At 40.5% G+C, this 23,665-nt stretch overlaps 1 protein-coding gene across 1 annotated transcript in view; it reads left to right on the plus strand.

Moving 5' to 3' along the window:
- Positions 1-3,298: 3,298 nt before the first annotated feature.
- PPP1R1C (protein phosphatase 1 regulatory inhibitor subunit 1C) overlaps positions 3,299-23,665 on the plus strand; it is a 90,683-nt gene continuing 70,316 nt past the window's right edge. The window contains exons 1-2 of the mRNA XM_077830298.1: positions 3,299-3,379; positions 6,268-6,328. Coding sequence (XP_077686424.1) covers positions 3,299-3,379; positions 6,268-6,328 — 142 coding nt within the window. The remainder of the gene's footprint in view (positions 3,380-6,267; positions 6,329-23,665) is intronic.

Below are 23,665 nucleotides of genomic sequence, written 5' to 3' on the forward strand. Positions count from 1 at the left end.
GGAAAGTGGCAGTGTCATACTTAGGTAAGAGGGTTGAGTCATTTAGATACTAATCATTTTGAGAAGTGGTCAAACCCCCAGAAATGTACTGGACACATTTACTTCCCCAGGAGAGATGAACACAGACCTCAGGCTCTGTTCATCACCTCTCCTTCAGTCTCACATATGTGACCGATTGACTTTTTTTTAAAGTGAACATAGAAATTGCCATATTGAATCAGACTGACCTCCAGCAGTGGCCCCTAGCAGATGTTAGAAGATACTAGATCTCACTTAAACATTGTTTTTACTATGCCAGAGTTTTCAAAATGAAATAGTGGTTTATCAGATATCGGGGTGTGTTGGTTAATCACAGAATGACTTTGAGCCACCTGTGTGATGCAGCTGCAAAAAAGGCAAATGCAATCCTAGCATGATTAAGGAAAGGCATAGATAAGAGATAGAGAAGTATTAATGCCTTAATACAAGGCACTGGCATGACCTCATTTGCAATACTGTGTACATGTTCAAGAAAGATGAATTCAAATGGAACAAGTACAGAGAAGAGCTATTAGGATGGTTAGTTGAATGTGGTGGGGGTCTATATTATGAGAGGAAAGGGGAAGAATTTGCCTTGTTTAGCCTAGGCTCAGAGGGAATTGGATTGCTCTCTGTAAAGAAGTAAGTGTGTGTGTGTGTGTGTGTGTAAACACCAGAGGAGGGTGAAAAGCTATTTAAGTTAAAGGACAATGTTGGCAAAAAAACACATGGGTATTTATTGAAGGTCATCAATAAGTTCAGGTTGGAAATTAGAAGATTTCTAGCCCTCAGAGAGTGAGGCTTAATAGATTCAAAGTCAAGTGGGACCATTGTGATCATCTGGTTTGGCCTCCTGTATAACACATGTCATAGAACTTCCCAAAATAGAACAGTCTCCCCAAAGAAGTTTTGGGGGAAACAACTTACTTAGATTTAAGAAAGCGATGGAAAATTTATGAGTGGGATTGTGTGATGGTGTTGCTTGTGATGGTGGGGGAAGGGACGGGCAACCCTGGGTGTTCCTTCTCGTTCATGTCTAATATTCCTAAAATCTTATGAGTCAGGGCTTCACAGGTCACCTTCAGGGGTAAGTGAGGAAGTTTTTCCCCCAGTGTATTCTGGGTTTTTTGTCTCCTTCCTATGAAGCATTAAGAGATGGCCTCAGATGGAGATGGGACACTGGACGGGGAGGGTCAGGGCTCTGAGGTGATACTGAGCATTCTCTCTCCGGTGTTTGGTTGGCTAGTTCTTGTTCACATTCTATGGGCTTATGACCCAGATCCACCAAGGTATCTAGGCTTGAATTCAAACAACACTCTGAGGAAGGGAAGTACCGTTATCCCCATTTTTGAGATGGAAAACCAAGGCACGGAGAGACTAAGTGGCTTGCCCAAGGTCATGCAAGAAGACTGTGGCAGAGCAGGGAATTGAACCCAGATATAAACTAATGCCCTACCCACTGGGCCCTCCATCATTACTTTCCTGCTTGAGGTAAACATCCAAATCCATGGCCACAGCATGAAGTTACTGCATTGTCACTTATATACGTCTAAGCCAAACAGATGGTCCATTCCTGACTTTCTGATTTATGATTGTGTTTAAGGATAGTATGGTTTTTGGTTACCTCTAGTTCTGTTTGTATTTTCTATATGTTCTAACTCTGCTCCATTGAAATCAATAGTAACATGCCCATTGACTTACATGGGAATAAAGTTAGGCTAATGAAGCATACTTTTGAAAATCCCAGCTGTGGTGTTAAAACTCAGTCACAGCTCCAAGCACCTCTGAATTTTGGTGATGTTCAAATGCAGCTGAACTCTACAGCTTCCCCCCTCTCTATTTCAGTCCATTACCTCAGATTTGAATGCTGTTAAACTAGGGGGAAATTCAGATCTGAACTTTGCAGTACAGACCTACCTTTGGTTAAAAATTAAATTCCTTTAGTCCCTGGCTTGAACTAAATTGTTTCCTCACTTCATCTTGCAGTCACTCTCCTTCCTTATCCAAATCATTCACAGTCACTCCATGTACCTAATCTAACTGTCCTTCATTCATTCTCAAGCCCTAAACTACATTAATCTTCATCCTATGTAAAGTTGTTCCAGTATATCTCTGAGCCTATGTCTTCTTTAAACTGTTGTTCATTCCTCATCTCACTCTCTCTCTTTCTCCCTAGTTGGTGGCTACACGCCACAGGAGACCGACTGCATCATTTTCAGCTGCAAGCTCACACCCACTCCTTTGCTCCATGAACTGTCAGTGGGAGTCTCTGGCCATAGCTGCAGTTTTTAGCCCAGGAAACGTTGTTGCAACAGCTACAGCACGCCTCCATTCAGAGGTCACATAATCCAAGCAAAGCGGATAGCTCTGGTCACTGATTTCTGAATATGCTCCTCCTCTACTGTTTTTGTATGCCGGTGAAATGCGGAGTAAAAACAAATTAGAATCACAAGGTATTATTATTGCAATTATTTATCAAGCTCCTGCTAGATGCTCTGTAAACTTAGAGGAAGGCACAGTCCTTGCTCCAAAGAGTGTACAGTCCGAAAGCTGAGACTGACAATATAGGGCTGGCCCACATAATTCATCAGCTAATGGGTCAGGATCAAAGAAGTGGAGCTGTTTATGTAGAATTGTCACTGAAAAGAAGCATGTTTTAAAGAGGGCTTTGAAAGAAGCAAGGGGAGCTGTTGGATGCACAAGAGGAGGGAGGCATTCTGTAAATACTATAAAAGAGACGGAATTATTAAATTCCACCCAGCTCTACTGCTGCCTCCACCCCCAAAATCACAAAACTTCCGGATTTGTGTTCATCAATAATTAAGGGCCCATCAGCAATACTCAGAGGGAGCTTACGCTGCACTTCTGAGTAGCCAGTTAGTAATGTACAGCGGGTAGATCCTCTTTTTCAAATCCCAGGGCACTAGGCCATGCAAGGCTAGTATTGCATTTTCAATTAGCTTCTGAGTGAATGCTTGGCATATGTAGAAGTGACCTGGTACACAATTAGCTTATTGTTCCTTTCAGCTTTGTGCGGAGAGGATCTGAAGGATTGGAAGGGGGGTGGGGGGAAACAGAGCCAGCCAGAGGCATCACTGTGGATATGGAATAAGGGATTGCTCAGCTCCTGCAGATTCACTTGCTAACTCGGGAGTTACAGCTGTTATTAGGAAGCATTCAGTGTGGCTTTAGGGAGTGCACCAGGGAATAATCACTGAGGTGACTCTCTGATTTCTTGTAGTCTGGGCTCTTTTCTCTTCTGAGTCTCCTCATCATTATTATGGAGCCAAACAGTCCTAAAAAGATCCAATTTGCTGTGCCATTATTTCAGAGTCAAATAGATCCTGTAGCAGCTGAACAGGTAAGGAAGACAGGTATCTTTCACTACTTGGGAGACTGGGTGTGGAATGACACTAGGTAATATTCATGGCCTAAATTCTTCTCCAGTTTACGCTGGTGTAAATTTAGATTAAATCCATGGAAATCAGTGTAGTTATGCTGGGATAGCCAATGTAACACAGGGCAGGATTTGTCCTATTGTGAGAATGCACATTTGAACTCGCACAGGTCTTTCTAAGTATATATTAGTGTCTGACTTTATTCTTTTAACATGTTTTGCACAAGAGATAAGCACACTTATATGAATACATAATTTCGAGCTGAATCAATATGGGAAAATTAGCTGAAATGTATTGTTTCATATACAACAAAATATACATTTGATAATTTGTGTTTAAGGGGAATATTGCACAGCCTGGTTAGGAGATAGCCTGCTTGCAATTTATTTTGGTGTTGGAGCAAATCATTTAAATGCTGAAAGATAGTAATTTATTGAGTTATTTCCCCACATTTTAAGACTTTTCATGCTGAATATTTTAAATCACTGTTAATGTTTGCTAAGTATTTCATGCATAAGTATGTGGATATGGCTATATGTGTGACTATATATACATGCGCACACTCAAAAATACAGCTATACTGTACAAATATATATGACAGCCGAATCTGACTTGCCTGTAAATTTATATACTGTCCAATCCTGCATTTATTACAGGCAGACCTCTCATTAGTTATACGTATAGATACAGATGTGTAGAGCTACTTCTATATATAAGGAATGATACCATAAAATCCTAGAAGACAGAGGTGGATAATACCCATGAGTTGGTTTGTCCATCTCTGTTACTATATCATTGTTCCCCATTGTACATTTACTGTTGTTTTGATATGTCTAGTTTTAAATGATACGAAAGATGTAATAAGGCTTTGACAATTCCACTGTAGAGTGATGGCAGTGTAATCATTTACATCTGGAGGACAGACATCTTGTTTCCTTATCTTCTGATGTAATGTCTCCTAAGAGGAGGCGGGCTTTGCCAGAAAGAGATGAGTTGTTGTTGGCAGCCATGGAGGAAGGGGAGATGGAGGAGGGTACAAACAAAGAACTTCCTGAGGCCTTCAACCTGCCCAGAGATGGTTTAACTAAAATATATATATATAACTTTGAGAATGATCCTTCTATTAACTTGAGCAAGACCTGGTCCACCACCTTTTGAAACCAATGAAAGTTATTGCCCTTCAAGGACTGCAGAATTGGGCTCTTAACTAAATTCCTGTGGGCTATAAAATATTATGAGCCAAGTTCTGCCCCACATTTATGGGAAGTCCTTTTGATTATGTTGTACTTTTAATTTATGGGATAGGTGCCCTCTAGTTTTATTTTAGATGTTTGAAGAAATTACATCAATAAAATCTGGAGTAACTGTCTGAACCTTATTCAGTTACTGTGGATTTCCCCCACTGAGAGCAGAATTGGGCCCTAGCTATTTATGATGTTCCCTAAGTAATTAAAAAAGGGCCAACACATTGACACAGAGATTATCTCAAAATGGTGTCTAGGTTAAATATTCTTGAGTACACTATTATATTCCGCTGCATAAGTGCCAATAGCCTGGGGGCTGTGATATAAAGTTTAGAAAAGCTTTCTTCACTAATACGTCCATTATTGGAGACTATTCCAACATCATGTTAGTTAATTGTCTAACATTCCTGTTGGATGTTAATGGAACCACAAGAGAACTTGTGAAGATTTTAACTAAAAAGAAACTCATACAATGACTATTCAGATTTATATATATAAACAGCTGCAATAGAGCATGCTTAAGAAATTTCCTTTTGGAAATATTAGTATTAAGGTATATTTTTAAAAAAATTGCTTGGAAATAGGCATTTTTTTAATGTTCCTGTATACACTGACATTATTTATCTAGTTATTATTTCTTTGTTCTGCTTATATGCTTCACAGTCAGTGCAACGTCAATGACAGGGTAAAAAAAGAGATTTAAATTAATCATTGTTGTTGATAACTATGGCAGTGCTAGAAATCCACGCTCGCATAGCAACTTAGGTTCTTTCCCAGAAGTAGAGATAAGGGGTTATATTTTCAAAAATACCTCAGACTATGTCTGCACTGCACACCACTTGTGATGGCAGGTAGGGTACGTGTAGATGCGTGTAGCTGCCTACCACAGTGAAAAGCAGGCTTTGTCCACACTGCAGTGTGTAACTACATGCATCAGTGAAAAGCTCTGACAGGGGGAAGGCAATGGGGAAAGGCTTGGTAGCTGGGAGCTGCTGGAGCCTTTCCCTACTCCCTTCCCCATGCCAGAGCCTTTCCCCACTGCCGGAGCCTTTCCCTGCGGCATGCAAAAACTCCAGCAGAAGGGATGCAGCAGGACACTAGACTGCTACAGATAGCTGTGTAGATGGGAGAGGTATTGTTTGGTGAGTAGAGCGTCGTGTCGGGTACTTACCCACAGGGTTCAGGGATGGTGAACTTTGTTCCACTTGCCTAAGCAATGCCTCACCATCTATACTGCTATTTATGCCCATGCTAGTCGGGTGTGCAGTGCCTGAACTTTACATGCTGCCGGAAGGAGTGTGCAGCGTAGACATGCCTTAAGCGACTCAGGTGACTTGGTCTTTCTCTGGGGCTTGTGCTCCTAAAAAACACTGGGGTTTTTGAAAATCCCACCCAATGACACTGATCCTGCAGTATGTTGCACCTGAATTGATTCTGATCATTATTACATTCATAGTTATGAAGAGAATATTTTTAAAGTTGTTTTCCGTGTGCTTGCTTTTGCCACTTACATTGTTCAATAAGACTCCTGACGTCTTGTACTTTGTTTTGGATGTAGGGTAGTGGGTATCTTTAATGGCTCTGCTTGGGCCTCTGTTTTTTCACAGATCAGGAAAAGAAGACCCACACCAGCATCACTAGTTATTATGAATGAACACTCACCCCCAGGTAAGTAACAATGTATCTTCTAAATCACAAGACTGGGGTATGGGAACAAAAGGCCTGTCTTTTGCAATATGGTTTTAATAAATAAGTGCATTCAAAGAAAAGAAAATCAGCATTAAGCTCACAGCGCTTAATGCCAGATCATGGGCCATACATCTGTTCACAGCAAAGACCTATGAATCTATGCAAATCCTGACCCCACTCGAGTCAATAGCACAACTTCCATTGACTTCAGTAGGGCCAGCAATTCCCTACATGTGAATCTCCTTGTTGCACATGGAATGAGGGCTCAGTTGCCTCTGTGGGTTGGGGGTGGTCTCAGCTGCCCCTTCCACACACCCTCTCCTTCATCAATGGGATGTTGTGGGGAAATCTGTGGAGTTAAGTTAAACTAACAGAGTTCTTGGTCCTCCAGTTCCTAGAGGAAACCAGGTCAGTTGCAGTGCAGAACTTAATAACATTAGGGGCTACACGGTAGGAGGGCCATTCTCTAGTTCTCTGCTGAAGCATATAGTGTCTCTTCTCTCTCTGCCCTAACCACAAAGTCTTTGTGGAGCTTGTCCTCTCACCAAAGACTCCCCTCAGAAGTTTTCCTGGGAGAGTGGATGATTTGGGGCCAGGACATGCTTAGTCACATACCTGTGCCTCCACAAGGCTGCTAAAGCAAATCTGGAGTTTCTAGACCAAGCCATTTTGGAGACACGATGAGCCAAAGAAAACACTAGAATTATTTTTAAAGAGTAAATCTCAGCAAAATCTTCAAAATATCATAATTTAAAACTCTTTATCTGTTTTTATTTAACCAAACTTCCCTGAAAAATGGCCTTTGGGTCAGATGCAGCATGCACAATTTTAGGATGATCAGTTTCTTTTCTCCTCTGAGGTGGGGGTTAAAAGTCAAGCTTATAATGGAGAGCTACCTACCTACGGAAAGATTAGTACCACTCCATAATAAAGACCTGTCAACAGAGTGAGTGATCCAAGATTAGCTCAGTTTACTGTTACTGTGCCATTACTGTAATGCAGTTGACAAATTTCCCAATCAGTTTTCACTATTGCCATTTTAAAAGCTTTTTTGAAAGATTCCAGTCCATTTACAAAGGTTGATTTCCAATTTTCTATAAATGTAACTTTGCATTATTCCTGCTGACAAATTTTATGCTGTAATTTACAGATTAGTTTTATATAGGAGTGTGTTTAAATTTCCATTTAATGACAGAGGGCCCAGTTACCATCTTTGCTAACAATGATAGTTCTTTACCCTGTGAGAAATCCCACTGATCTCAACAGAACTGTGGGGTATGGAACTACTCAACATGAATAAGGGTAGCAGAATTGGGCCCATGAGTAACATATATACAAGAAAAAGAAATGGTTCTCCTAAAAGTGATATCTTGCTTCTAGTGAGCTATAATTCCACCTCCTGAAATGCCATTTCTGTAGATAACACTTTGTGAGTAAGTAGCAAATTAGTCCCATTATAAATAAGGATAATAATAACAGATCCTCTAGACCAACTGGGATCATAAAGGCCATAGTTCTAGCCACTGGTTCTACAATCCACAGGGTAGGAGAGCAAATAAGAACCTAACCAAAGATCAATGGGTATTCTCCTCTCTGGAAACACACAAATGAATTGGTGGGACGGGTTTGTTAGACAAATTTCTAGGTGCATTAGTAAACATGGAATCATAAGAGTCTAGAAAAAAACCAGCTGGATCTATTTTCACTTTTTGTGTTACCAGTCCCCTTTAATATTATTTCCCTCTTTAAATGGAGGGAAATCTCCTTGAGCATGTTTTAAATATAATTCAGATTTGTTCTCATTGCCCTAATAGGTTGTTTGCTGTCTATACTTATAACTAGTCTCTAAGTAAAGAAATTCCATCTCAGTTCTTTTAGGATTCAATCTTTCAAGGTTCTGAGCACTTCCTGAGAAGTGCTGAGCACCTTCAGTTCCCATTAACGTTAATGGTAGTTGAGGGGTGATCCTTCCAGAGCTGTACATATAGGTATTCAAGCCAGAATACAGTGGCTATGCAGCTCAAAGTAGCCACACTACCCAGAAGGATCTGGCTCTCAGTCTCTAACCTTTCCCTAACTCAGTGGCACACAGCACATCAGGGTTGCTAGGCCTTAATTTAAAACAAACTCACCTTGGCTGCTGTCCCATATTGCAGTTCTTTCTAAATAGACTCGTATTTCCTTTTGTAAACAGAGCCCTGTTGCAGCACTAAATCAAAAACAAACAGAGAATAAAGACACCTCTCCGATTTATAGAAAATGTTATTGTAAACAAATCGGTGCATGCCTGTTATCTCTTTTCATACAATGCTTACAATACAACTCCAAATAAATCATTTTTTATTACTATTTAGTACTGCAGCAAGTATCAGTGAAATTTTAACCATGCAATGGAAAGAACATTGACACACTCAAATAATTGGCACATGAGATCATAGCACTTGGCTCATTCTTTGGTTAAAGTAGGCATGTATCTTATTTCTGATTTTTTTTGCAAAGTTAGAATTATTTTCAAAAATGAAGTCTTAAAGCTTTCCCAGAAACGGTATGTCTTGTTACAATTGTGTGTATATGAATGTATTTACATGTGAATGCTTGATGTGTGCGTGTGTATAGTGGTGTGTGTGCACATGTGTATGATTTATGTATGTGTGTATATATACATATAGAGAAAGATTTCTTATATATTCGGATGTGAGTGTGTATATGTGCAAGTATACAACCCTCCCCCCTTATTTGTATATAGAAGCCTCACTATTTGGTTTGGGGGAAGGATGCTTCTAAGGGTTAGGAGTTCCGATTTAGATGTGCTTTCAAAGGTTGAGATGCCTCACCAAAGTTTATTCAGACTTTCAACCCCTTGAAAAAAAAAGAGGTAGAAATCTTGTAAGAATGGGTTCTCCTGCACGATTTCTGGAGTATCTGCTCCCAGAGGCAGCTGATCAGAGCACAGTTTTTGTGGTATTTTGGCATCTCTGGCTGCAGCCCCTTCCGGAAACTAGAAAGAAACAAAATTTATTTGAACCTTGCTGAACTTTATAATAATTTAAATCTGAGTTGTGCTGTACAAATGGTTCAAGGTCAGAGTGTTTTTTTTTTCCTGAGCCATTTCATCTATCCCTTATGTCTCCTACAAATTCCAGTACAAAACCAGGAATCTATCTGCACTGACGTAAATAGAGGTCATCCTGCTTTCAGGATAAATAATTTTGAACTAGTGGTAGTTTCTCAGAAACTATAAGACAAGTCTGTTTGGCTTCCTCAACATTTACATCCAGACCAGACCACACTAAATGATTTAAAGGCTGTTTGTGGATCTGGCTTCAAGAGATACATACAGCATAGGGGGAACATTGATTTGAGTATTTTCCCCTGCACACACTGTTGGAACCATCATATGCCCACATATAACTGCAGTAATAATTTTCAAAGGAGAGGATTTAAGTTCTCAACAGCTACAGAACTTCCTGTAGAGGACAAAACATCACTTTAAAACAAAATGAAAGTTAAAAAAACCCACTCAGCATCATCTACATCCATCCTGGAGACATCTTTTTGATGGAGGGCATTCTGCCAATATTATGACTGTGGTAGGAAGTTACCAATAATCAACCCAAATTAACCTATGGCTTCAAAGGAGTTATGTTTTTCATTGACACCAGCTGAGGATCTGGCATATTATTTTATTTATTATGCATTTTAATGTATTTTTATTTTTAATTTTGGGATAAATTTGATGTTTATGAAAGTAAAGGACTAATGCAACTGGAGAGAGCTATGCACAATATAGGCCAGTCCTATGTAAAGTTCCCTTCACAGCTAAACTCCCTTTGTGGCAATCAGAATTTCAGCCTCTAAAGTTTTCTCCTTTGTTGTATATAGCTGACACTGTTTATTTTGTATGGTTGTAATTAGATGCTTACAGCTGCTAACAAAGTGCATGTTTTTTTGCACAATATACTTTGAATGTCATTATTATTATTATTATTTATTATTTATTATCATCATTCTTTTAGTTGCCTCTCTCCATAATTTCGAAACTCTATATAGATGTTCCACAGTCTACACAGGAGCAGGGTCCCTATGGTTGTAGTACAAGGGAAATAACCACCCTCTCCCTACTGGCTCTGTCCTTAAATCCACTTCCTCCCCTCCTTTTCCCACTTCAGAGAGTGTCTCTGGGGACAGCTTGGCTTCCTTGCAAGCTATCCCCATTAGTGTCTTCCCTCAGTCCTGCTCTTTCCTTGCTAGTGAGGGGCTCCTGGAAGGGGGCTGTAGGGCTATGAGAATCACATCAGCTTAGTTCAATACACATTTAAGAGCCCAGGCTGACAATCTTTTATTGATTCTTAGTATTAATTATTTATCTTATTATTTTATTACTAAACATCATATTCTTTCTTTGAAATACATTTTTAGCATAAAATTAATTAAAAGAGAAAAAGGGAGCTGTGGAATATGCTGCAGTGGAAATAAAATGATGTGTCCAAGCAATTCAGGCCCTGATTCAGCCCTTCACTTCAGGAGGTGCCTAAGTCCTTCATTGCACGGAGAGGGATTTTAGCACATGCTTACAGTTAAAATGCTCAAGTACTTTGCTAAATTAGAGCCTCAGATGAGATTAGGCACAGCTCTCTTGATTGTTCTTTGGGTATCTTGTGACAATGTTGCTGAAAGCAACAGAAACCAGAACCTACCCTCCCTGCATACAACCTGCTTTAACAACCATGGCATAATCATGACCTATTCTCTCCTTATCATCCATGGGCTATGTCATAAATATAAAGGGAAGGGTAAACACCTTTAAAATCCCTCCTGGCCAGAGGAAAAATCCTTTCACCTGTAAAGGGTTAAGAAGCTAGGATAACCTCGCTGGCACCTGACCCAAAATGACCAATGAGGAGACAAGATACTTTCAAAAGCTGGGAGGAGGGAGAAAAACAAAGGGTCTGTGTCTGTCTGGGTGATGCTTTAGCCGGGGACAGAATAGGAATGGAGTCTTAGAATTTAGTAAGTAATCTAGCTAGATATGCGTTAGATTATGATTTCTTTAAATGGCTGAGAAAATAAGCTGTGCTGAATAGAATGGATATTCCTGTTCGTGTGTCTTTTTGTAACTTAAGGTTTTGCCTAGAGGGATTCTCTATGTTTTGAATCTAATTACCCTGTAAGGTATTTACTATCCTGATTTTACAGAAGTGATTCTTTTTTACTTTTTACTTCTATTAAAATCCTTCGTTTCAAGAACTGAATGTTTTTTTCATGGTTCTTAAGCTCCAAGGGTTTAGGTCTGTGGTCACCTATGCAAATTGGTGAGGATTTTTACCAAACCTTCCCCATGAAGTGGGGTGCAAGGGTTGGGAGGATTTTAGGGGGAAAGACGTTTCCAAACAACGCTTTCCTAATAAAATAAACCCGGATAAACGTTTGGTGGTGGCAGTGGAAGTCCAAGGGCAAAGGGTAAAATAGTTTGTACCTTGGGGAAGTTTTAACCTAAGCAGGTAAAAGTAAGGTTAGGAGGTTTTCATGCAAGTCCCCACATCTGTACCCTAGAGTTCAGAGTGGGGAAGGAACCTTGACAGGCTATTATAAATGAAGAATAAATCACTGCCATTTGAAATGAAAATACACCTAAGCTGCATACTAGCAGAGTGTCATGTTGCAATGGCTCAGGAAAAAGCTGGTAACTATGGGGAAAAAATGACATTTCATGGCAAACATTTCAGATCACAGCTCAGATTTAAATTAATTGAGATTCACTTTGATCAGAATATGATGCCTACTTCTTTGTATGAACTGGCTTTGTCTCTCAGTCACTATAACATCAAATGGTACAATCTGCCCAGCTTGTGTCAAAAGTGTGTAGGGAGTTTGAAGCCATTCCAGGAACTGGGAATCCTGCTGGATCCTAAAGCCTTCAACATAACTCTAAATAAAAGAAAAGGAGTACTTGTGGCACCTTAGAGACTAACAAATTTATTTGAGCATAAGCTTTCGTGAGCTACAGCTCACTTCATCGGATGCATTCAGTGGAAAATAGAGTGGGGAGATTTATATACACAGAGAACATGAAACAGTGTGTGTTACCGTACACGCTGTAACAAGAGTGATCAGGTAAGGTGAGCTATTACCAGCAGGAGAAGGGGGGAGTGGGGGGGGGGAGGAGGAGGGGGAGGGAACCTTTTGTAGTGATAATCAAGGTGGGCCATTTCCAGCAATTGACAAGAACATGTGAGGAAGGGGGGCGGGGGGGAATAAACATGGGGAAATAGTTTTCCTTTGTGTAATGACACATCAACTCCCAGTCTCTATTCAAGCCTAAGTTAATTGTATCCAGGTTGCAAATTAATTCCAGTTCAGCAGTCTGTATGGTAACACCCATTGTTTCATGTTCTCTGTGTATATAAAATCTCCCCACTGTATTTTCCAATACAATACAATAGCTCTGATGTATGGGGAAAAAATCCATTTAGCTCAGTAGATGTTAAATCAGAGGCCAGTGATGATACTTTACATGTCAACATTGCTAACTATTTCACTGTTCATCAAAGTGTGTAAGAAAGCGGAGGAAATATCCTACTCTGAAGATGCATGTCATTTATTCTGAGTGATAGCTCAACTCATTTTGGCATCGGGAGTGGCTTGGATTTGGGAAAACAGTAGCACTTATTGGCTCAATCAAGAAGGAGCCAAGCAGAGCCCAACAAAGTATCTGAGCCCCACCAAAGGGAAACCACACCTGAGGAGCCAAGCAGAGCTCTTGGATATATTTTAACTTCTCAGAGGGGGTCTCAAACCCCAGGAGGCTAGCAGAGTCCAGCTGCGGGTCTGTTATTATATTTTGAACATCTGTGCAATCTACTGAAAGAGATGTCTCACTTCTGCTTCCCAGATAGGTGAAGCTTATTTTGTGGGTGGAGCTTTCAAGAATACTGCTACCTTATTCCTTTTTTCCCCAGTATGACCCCTGGTGCTAATTCCTAGGGATGAACAGACCTATGTAACATTTACATGGTTGCACAGTCCAGTCTCTCTGGCAAAGTCCCATTTGTCACATATGGAAGACTGGGAACTGCTGTCTGATGAGTCACTAAAAATATGCACTATATCCCAAACGTCCCAGCAAAAACAATAGGTCCGCTGGGCTAAATTAGGTCATATTCTGAGAACTGTGTGGAAAGTAACCAGTCCCCCATCCCTACAAAGGGATCACCCTCTACTCCATAACCATAGGAGCCTCAGTCTAGGCCCATCTCTCCCTCACACTGAAAATCTGGGTAATGGTGTAACATTACAGCTGTCGTGACTCCTCTGGCTTCTCCTAAGAAAAGAGACAAGAGTGTGATCTGCAAAGGGCTGAGTTCCCTGTCCCCCTACAGTAGCTCTGCATGTTCCATCTATTAAGAACCCTTTTCAGAATAGATGCTAGCTACACAGAGTGGGTAGAGAAATGATTTATTTTCCCTTGTGACAATTTTTTAAAAAATTCTTTTAAGGGGCAGACTACCCCATCACACCTACCTATTACAAAAAATGGACTAATATTTATTGGATTACACATTTTAATAAATGGATTTAGTTTGTCCAATACATTTTAAATTTCACCTTCGACAAAGTATGTAGCAGTAAATAAGAACTGTGTCAAGTGCCCTGTGGGAGACGGACATCATGTATATTTGTGTGCAGTTATGACAGTCCTACAGTCCTTATTCAGGCAAAACTCTCACTGAAACCTAAATAAGGACTGAAATCTTGGGCCCAGAATTTGTGCTCTGACATGTTTTTCAAATATATGCAGTGTTACTGCAGCCATGTGGGTCCCAGGATATTGGAGAGGCAAAGTGGGTGGGGAATATCTTTTATTGGACCAACTGCTGTTGGTGAGAGAGACAAGCTTTTGAGCTTACCCAGCATTAGACTTCTGGCTGCGTAGGCCCTAACTGCTCACTGTTCAGGAAGCTGAAAGTGAGTAAGCCAACAACAGCTGTTTTCAATTGCAAATCTGAGCTTCTAACTTGGTTATAAAATACTCAGAAAAGCAGTAAATCACTAAAAACTGCCACTAATAACTACTGTTTATTTTTTTTAAGTCAGAGCAATTGGCTTTGCTCCATGCTATATGTGAATACTATTTACATTGACTGTGCTCTCAATGTGACTCTGTGACTTTAGGAACAGATGAAAAGAGCGATGAAAATGAACAGTGTCCCCCTGTCCCCCCCCCCCCCCCCCCCGTAGCTAATAGTGGTTCAGCTCCAATCGTGTTAGCAATACTAGGAGCTCTGGTGCAGATATGGCACTGGCAGGCACTGCTGGTTTCACAACCATGCCGTGCAGACCTGTTTTAGCAGGGCCGGATGACACAGAGAGATTAGTGAAAACACAAGAAGAACAAATGTATGTCAAAGGGATTTTCAGAATCAAGAAGAAAAATCCTACAGTTGAGTATATCCTATCCTTAGTGCACTTGTATAGCTACTTCTAATAGGAGCAAAATGTTCACAGTGGTAAAATGTCCCCTTTCCCAATCTATGTACGAGATGACAAGTTATGTTCAGATTACTTACCAGACCCTTATGCTATGCAAGGCCTTGTTAAGCAAGAAATCAGTGGGACAACTCATAGGGGAAGATCCAATTCAATGTAAGGGTGACAGAATCTGGCTCTTACAAAACAGCTCAGCAATGCTTTCCAACAAAAGCTGCATTTGAGCTGGGTTTAGTATAGCCCAGAAAGGAAATATTTCTAAACAGCTAACGCGTTCCAAACATTAGTGACAAAGCGCAGGCATGAAAAGCTTTCTCTTTGCTGAGTACTTGTGCAAAAGCAGACACTCCCAGAGTTACATGTGCAGGAAGTACATTCAATCTTTTGATGAGAGGGAGGATTTTATACTTCTGGCACATTTTCTGCTCTGTGGAAAACACAGGGAGGCGATTTGCATTTGGGATGAGTGAGCCACAGCAGCAGTTGAATTTTGGACCGTCACAGAGGGGCTCAGATACCATGGTGTTGGGTGCAATGTTAGTAGCTGCTAGCTAAGTAAGAAATTACAGAAGATATTTTAAATGTCCCCCTTTGCTGATCTCAAGAGTGGATTTAACCTTCAAGAATAGTGCATTGGGTTCTCTCTTGCAGTCACAGGGCCTCACCCAACTCCTACTGAGCTCAATGGAATTTGAGTCTGACCCTCCAAGCATTGCCTGGGTGTTTGCCAGGAAGTACATGCAATGGCAAGTGGAAATAAAGACAGAGGCTAGCTGAGCTCTGATGCTTCAGTAATGGCTTCTGTAGGAGTGAGGTTTGACATCTCAGCAGGGCTACCTCTCTGAAATCAAAAGTAAGTGGGTCCCCCTCACCCTTGAGTTTATTTATAGAGTTTTATCACATGCAATTACCCAATGGCTGCCTGGCTGGCTGCTTGTGGAAGCTTTAGCACCTCTTACTGACTTATCCTCAATTTCAATGTACGGCCTGTAATTATCTTTCTTAGTAATTAGGTGAGGGGAGCTCCAGTAGGTCCCTATTATTCCTTGAGATCATGAATGGATTAGTTCGGAATGTAAACATTCACCAGAATGCATGGAACACATATCGTTGGGTTGATTATTTATATAGCACCCAAAGTCTGCTGTTTGTGCTGAAGATGAGAAGGAGACCAAGGCCCCAGATCCTCAGCTGCATCACAGCCACTTTGCACAACTCCAGCATCACAAATGGCAACTTAACTGGCCCAGGGAGGAGCCCTGTGTAGAGGGATCCTTGGAAGGCATAAAAGGCAGTATAATGCCGCCTATGCTACAGCCCTTCCTGAAGTTGATGTACAGAGCATGGCGGGTAGCTGCTGTAACACTCCTGTGCAGTCACAGGTAGCCAGTGTACAGGAAAGCAGCCTTCAGCTTTCTCTAGCTTGCATGGGGGACTGGCTCAGCACACAACCCCAGGATACCTTAATGCTGCCTTTGCACTCCCATCCTGAGATGCACTGTGTGGGCCTTTGCTGAACTGAGGCTCAGGGCCCAGATCTGACCTTTGCCAGAATATCTGTGGAGGCCCTTCCCTTGAGTACAGAAGTTCAGAAGAGGATCCTCCAACAACAGCGATAGACACTCCAGTAGAAAACCACACGCACGCTCCCGGCACCGAGCAGGCACGCTCCTCTGTAGCTCTCATCCCCCTCAACCAGGCCTTAAACACCCTTGAACACCAGCTCTTCTTGAATCTAAAGGCCAAATCCTGAGAGACGCTGAACACCTGCAACTCCCAGCAACTGCAGTGAGTGTGCAAGTACCTGCCAGCTCTCAGGATTGGTCCCTTCATGTGCCACTGAAAAAGAAAGTAACAAGTATCAAAGCTATTCACATATGTAGAGTGACCTCTCCTGGCTGATTCAGACCCTCCCATATGCACAATCATGCTACAAAGTGTGGCCTGATTTGATCTCACAACTTTAATACAGATCTCTGTGTGTCTTGTGACTTCTAGAAGAAAGCATGTGATTTATTTTTCTGTCTTATTTTTAATCAGTCCCCACCAGTTAAGTCATCTCAACCTCACACAGCCAAGAAATATGGGATCTCGGCAATAGTTCAAAGCCGATTGGAGATAGAAAGGAGGAGAGATCTTTGCAAAGGGCCAAAGCCCAAGTGATGCATTGAGATCAAGGAGCTCAACTGTGTACCCCATGTCTGAGTAACTGACAGCAAGATTGGGCCCTAATGCTCGTAGCAGCGATAACTAATGTGACTAACGAACACTGGACAAAGCTTGAGGTGGATATTCAATTGTTATATGCAGTTTGGAGTCTCATTGTTAGTTTTATATCTCACCTGATAAGAGAAAGGAAACAGTATCTCATGACATAGGCAAGTAGCTTACACATTGAATTTGCAAATTGTGAATTTTACTGTGAAGTATACAATTCACAATTTAGTTTCAGTGAATATTTGAGCTCAAATACTTTTTGAAAATATTTATGTTGTTAAAGCTGGGTTGATTGGGAATGAACACAAAAAGGTGGTGAGCACGGGCCAATCAGAATTCACTTCTGAATCTAGATGAGCATTCATGGACATTTTAATCACTATTTGCTCAACTCTAATGATTAACTAAAGCTTATATTAGCAATCAAAAGTTTGTCATTGGAAGAGTTTGCATGGCACGTGGCACTTTTTAACCTAATTTTTGCCCGTGGTAGATGGATGTAGTCATTAACTGTGTAGTCAACCCCCCCACCCCAACCAAAAACTATAAAAGTAGATATGGATTTAACCAGCCCCCAGCTCTGAAAAATGTTTGCAATCTATGGGGAGGGGAAGTTTGGGATCGAAGCCTATTTCTGAATCCAAATTTTGCAGCTAACGGCAAACTATGTAAAGGGCTGACCCAAACCCTCAGATACAACACACATGCTTGCATGCTATCATGAAGATCTGAAATTTTTGTTTCTGGTAAGTGCCATGACACTGTCTGTTCACACTTTGATTGGCTTTGCATGTGAAAGGTTTCATCGTAAATGGAACTATTGGAAAGTAAAGGAAATAATTTTAGAACTGAACCTTGTACCCTTCGTTTGTTTTCCTCGATCTTATACAACAGCACCATAGAAACAGCCTTCTTCAATCCTAGGGGATTATTTGCATGCCATTTTTAATATATATGGCTTCATATTACAACTCTCCAGCTGCTTTATAATTTAGTGTCAGGGACTGATGATCTTTGACTATTTATTTCTGTTATCATCTGGGTGCATTATTAACATGACTCATAGCAGTGTCATTTCGGAGAGATAACAGTAGCATGCAGAGTTACAGAACACTGGCAAGGGTGAGAAAGGTACTTTGATAACAACCATTCACCTCATTACCCTCACAGAGTTTAATATTTTGTCCCAAGATCCTAGGGGATATACACTCGGCCAGACTGTGTCATCAATTTCTGGGTGGAACTCCTAATTGATTTCAAAGGGGACTTCTACTAAAAAAAAGGAATGGTACAATATGGCCTAGCTGTAACTAGCTAGCTCTACTAATCAAAGTATTTGTATTATATTTAGAGCGTAACTAGGCACTCACAGATACCATGGTGACTAGTGCAGAATAAAACCACAGGTAGGTAGATAATGCGGATAAATGACCAGCTTTTAGCATTAACCTCGCTGTGTTCAGAAGAAGCCTATTTTGTACTTTAGGCATCAGTCAGAACAGATCCATTTGTTGAGTTGCCTGAGAGAAAGCTTGTGTTTTTATATACATTAACAGTACTTGAAGCTAGGCTTTAAAATAAATGGAGAGTAGGAATTTAATAAAGCTGAATTAAATTCAGAGACTCTGGACAAAAATGTAAAATGTCCTGATGATAAAACTTGCCATCAGCTATCCAGGACCAGATCCTTGGCTATAGCTGAGGAATACAGAGTGCAACTCAGGAGTTGACGTCACACCTGAAAAGGTGGTGTATTATTGACCTTTGCACGCCCTGATCCTGCACTGGATGTAACCTGATCTGGTCTCCCAGTGCAAATTAGAGTAGCCTGGATGCTAGATCACAATACTATGCCAGCCAAGCCTCTATCTGCCACGTTCAGGGCTGCTTTTGGGCAAAGTGTCTATCAGATATTGCTCCAATTTCCACCCCTAGCTGTTCACACATCTACTCCAGTATTCTTTTACTGCAAATAGCTTCAGCATTGGAACAATAGAACAGAAATGTGACGAAGACTGCACGGAGGTTCTGTGATTACTCTTCTTTTGTGTTTTCATTAATGTTTGGAATGCACCCATACTATAACTAATCAATCAGTGCCTTGGTATTCTAGAGCTTACCTTACCAAAATGTATTTTTGAAAGCCTGTAAGTGGTGCTAGGAAGCTTAATGTGCTTTCAGAAAGACACGTCCTTTATTGAGGGCCATATTCCCCACTCTGTTACTACAAGCAGAGAAGAGGCAGGCTCAATAGAACCTTCTGGGAGGACCTAGTCAGGTGAAGAGTCAAATAAGGCAGGGAGCTTCATGATACGTTCCACTCTTACCCTGATCCCATGGAAGCCTCTCAATAGGATCAGGTCAGTGACATAGGCCAGGAAAGACTGGTTCAGAGTGTAGCAAGCATTGCTTGTGAACCTTGCTGAGGTCCTATCACCTAGTGTATGTCTGCGCTGTAACAGAGGTGTTATTGCAGCTTTGGGTAGGAATACCTGCATGAGCTTTAATCTAGCTAGTGTGGATAAAAATAGCAGTGAAGATGTGATAGCATAGGCTTCAATTAGGACTGTAGAAGCATGCCCAGGACGCTGGACTCATACTCACACAGCTGTTAGCCAGTGCTGAAGTCTGTGCTGCTGCATCTTTACTGCTATTTTTGTGTGAAGGGGTTGACTGATGGAGTCACAATGCTATTGATCCAAGCCCAGCCTGTAGAAACATCTCTATGGGAGTGCAGATGGAGCTCCCATGGGTGTAATTCAGTAGCATTCTGGGGATGAGGATCTAATGGGCAAGAGATCTACACCAATCCTGTTGTCTATTGGCACTTTCTGAACCCCTGGGTAGGCCAGGGGAAAGGATTTGTTGAACCCGTTTAGGAAAAGGCTTGTAGCAAGCTTGTTTGCCAGTCAGTAGGTCTAATGTTCTGGGCCTCCGACTCTAGTCTCTCTTTCAGTTCAATATGTCCTAGACCTACTGGATGGAGTCTATCTGGGTTGGCTTCCTTGCCAGTAACTCATAGTCCTGCCTGTCCCAGGGCTAGGAGTTGGGGAATCTGGGATGGGGATGGGGACCAGGCCCTCCTGCTCCACTGGGTCACAACCCAGGGCCCTGAAAGTGAAACAGCATGCAGTGGCCTGGGTTTAGCCCGCCTCTTGCTTGCCTTCCCCTGGGCCACTGCCTACCACGCCCAATGCCTCCATTTGGGGCGTGCTTGCCATGGGGTAGAGACTTTTGCTTCACATTTCCACAATCTAGGGGCTGATGAAGGTAACCTTTTGGTGCTCCTTACGCAGTTCTTCTTCCCCTCCTGCTGCATAGCAGCGCTACTAAAGGAAATGGCTTCTCTTTCCCCATCTTGCCTGGACTGCTGGAGTTCTTGTTATATTGGCCTTTTTCCCAGGAGCAGGCTTGGCAGTGTCTGAGGGGAGGAACTTTCCTTGCCCAGTACGGTTCCAACCCTTCCCCATCTCAGCCTTAATGTGGGGTCTGTAAACCCCATCACAGGATGCTAGACTCTTTTGCTGGTTATATCTTGCAAAAATACATATTGTCCAATTTTCATAGGGTTTGTCTTGAAGCCATCTATTGATGTCACTAAATATTTTTAAACCTATTCATTACTGGAATAGTGGGAGCTACTTCTTGATGATCTAGAAATTGATCTAAGAAAACATAAACCATCCTGAATCTCAACCCAAATCTTAAAAAACTTGACTCAGACATTCTGAGGTTCACCAAGTATTAATTTTGATGATCTTAATGTAACACACTGTAGGTAGTAGATATATGTGCTTAGATACCCCACTGTCAAGAACCCAGAAATGTCAATGTCAGTGTGTGATTTAGGAATTAATAAATATAGCATATCATGTTAGGGGAGTGGGACAACTCATTCCACGTGAATCACAGTGACATGTTCCTGATCATTTTGTTACAGATGCCGGCATAAAGAAATACAGGGTCATTTCTGAAGCATAACCTTTCCAATCTCTTGTATTAGTGAGATTAGTCAAGATTCAATTTTAGGAAATCATAGACTATTTTAGTTTAAATTAACTGATTATTGTCTTGTCATTTCCTAAATCCATCCAGCTTGCCTTCATATTGCCTATAGGATTATGGAGTCTCAACTGAACACACCTATATACAGAAATGAGAAATTAATTTAAGTAACCTATATTTCCCTCCTCTTTCTGTAGCAGGGACCTCAAAGCCAAAGAGTTTTACTAGTAAGAACTTGCTTGGTGCATTGTTGATACAGGCATTTGAAGAGCTTAATGATGTGCAAAATCTATGATCATAAGAACTGAGAGAGTAGCTGGCAAGGGCTAGCTATAAAATGAGTTGTTACTGGAATATTTGTGGTATTATTTAAAAAGGAGGAAAGGTACAAAGGTTCCAATAATGAATGGTTAAAGCTCAAACTACTGGCTATTGTTAGGGTATGTATTTGTTTTCTTCTTCCACAGCAAATTGTCATCTCTCTCCAAAATATACAATGTTCTGCTATTCAGCTTCCAATGTATTTTTTATGGATCTATGAGCCATAGAATGATGTGAACAATTTTGACTTTTTTTTTGTTTTTTTAGTTGAGGTTGGAATACTCATACAGTTAAGAGAAAAGAATGAAATAGCTCAAAATGATAGCTATTTCAGCTGTAACTCCAATGCAAAGATTGCCAGCCCTGTGCCAATTGTAAGCTATTTTTCATCAGAATTGATTCTTGTATACTATGCTGCTAGGAAATGGTTCAAAATGTACGTCGTGGGGTCCAGCTGGTATGGTATTTATGTTAGCAATTAATTTTTCTTGTGTTGCCTCACTGGTATTCATATTGTCAAACTGCCTATAAGACATTTAAAGTAGATCCAAGAGAAGATATTTTTCTTTAAAGTTAGCAGTGTGGAAAGGATTAACTATTATTATTATTTCATTATTACAACTGAGCACATAACTCTGAGGAAATAATTTTTCAGTTCAGCTTCTTTTTCTGTTGAAAAAAATTATTGAAAATTATCAATAAACATGTTACAGTTTTCTCACATAGGTTCATTATTCAAAATTATTCGTTGCAATGGATTCATTTATTTACAATTATTTCATGGTTCACAAGCCACGAGTTGCAAATGTTTAGTAAGCAAAATTTGAAGGTCAAGCTGTGTCAATGTTTTGACTGGTCATATCGATCTCATGGTGGTGTTTCTGGTCCATACTGCTTACTTTAAAATGCTTAAAAATGGCCAAAATCAAAACTAAATATTTAAATTTTGTTGAAATTTTGTTGAAAATTTTGGCCCAAAAAACATTTGTTTTAACTTTTCAGTTTTCCAAAAATTTCTAAGAATGCTATTTTTGGTTCACCCCAAAACAAATTTTGTTTTTGATTTTTTTTTGATTTTTCAGCAAACTGAAAAATCCGTTATTCACCCAGCTCTACTTGGAGTTCCCTAAAAGCTAACCTCAAGAACATTTAAGATGCTCTAATTTGCTGTAATAATTCAATCCACAAGGTACAAAACTTTTCTAAGGATTCTCTGATGATGGTTAATGTTCATTATCTCAAATGAATGTTCATAAAATAAGCATATAAAAGGGAAGACATAGGTCAATATATAAGTTTTTGCGTCTTGCTGTCTCCAATTAGCAGCCAAACTACAGGCTAATAAGCCTGAGAAATAAGATGCTAAGATAAAGGGGAATCAGTAACAGCAGTTTCCTGCAATTAGTTACGTGTATTCTTATTTAGGTGCATGAATTAACCAGGATCTTTCAAGTTAAGTGAATACTAATGTTATATCATCATTTAGTCAGCCTTACTCAAGATCAATAGAAGTTTTCCTGATTAAAGACTCAGTTACAAGCTGCTAAGAGAGTGGTTATAGAAAAGCCAAAATCTTATTTCAGTGAAGGAATGAATGATCTATTCCTGCTTCAATTACAGTTGGATATGTAGGCCACAATTTTCAGATGTAGTATCCTGAATTTAGGCTCCTAAATCTTGGCCAAGACACTAATTACTGACTAATGAACATTCAGGGCAGGGTAATGTCTCTCTTCTTAGAGGTATAGGGCCACATTAATACTCAGATACGGTGCGTATTACACCAGATGTGATTCCATTAATTGAAACGGGCCTACTTGTGCAGTAATGTAATATTCAAAAAATTAGAATCTAGTCCATAATTAGTAGAATTCAACAATACAGACCTAAGCAAAGTTTTTTTTCTCCTGCTGATAATCGCTCATCTTAACTAATTAGCCTCTCACAGTTCGTATGGTAACTTCCAACTTATCTGTATGTATATATCTGTCTTCTTACTGTATGTTCCATTCTATGCATCCGATGAAGTGGGCTGTAGCCCACGAAAGCTTATGCTCTAATACATTTATTAGTCTCTAAGGTGCCACAAGTCCTCCTGTTCTTTTTGTGGATACAGACTAACACGGCTGCTACTCTGAAACTTGACCTCTCAAAGTGCTTTATTACACATAACTGATGAATATCTGCCATCTGGTAGACACCCAGCTGTCATTCCATGCCAGCATACGCCATGACAGCTTCCCTGACACTGAAGTCAAGTTTCTTGTTGGTGGTTTTCTGCAGAGT

Source organism: Eretmochelys imbricata, chromosome 11 (genome assembly GCF_965152235.1).
Source record: "Eretmochelys imbricata isolate rEreImb1 chromosome 11, rEreImb1.hap1, whole genome shotgun sequence".
NCBI lineage: Eukaryota > Metazoa > Chordata > Testudines > Cheloniidae > Eretmochelys > Eretmochelys imbricata.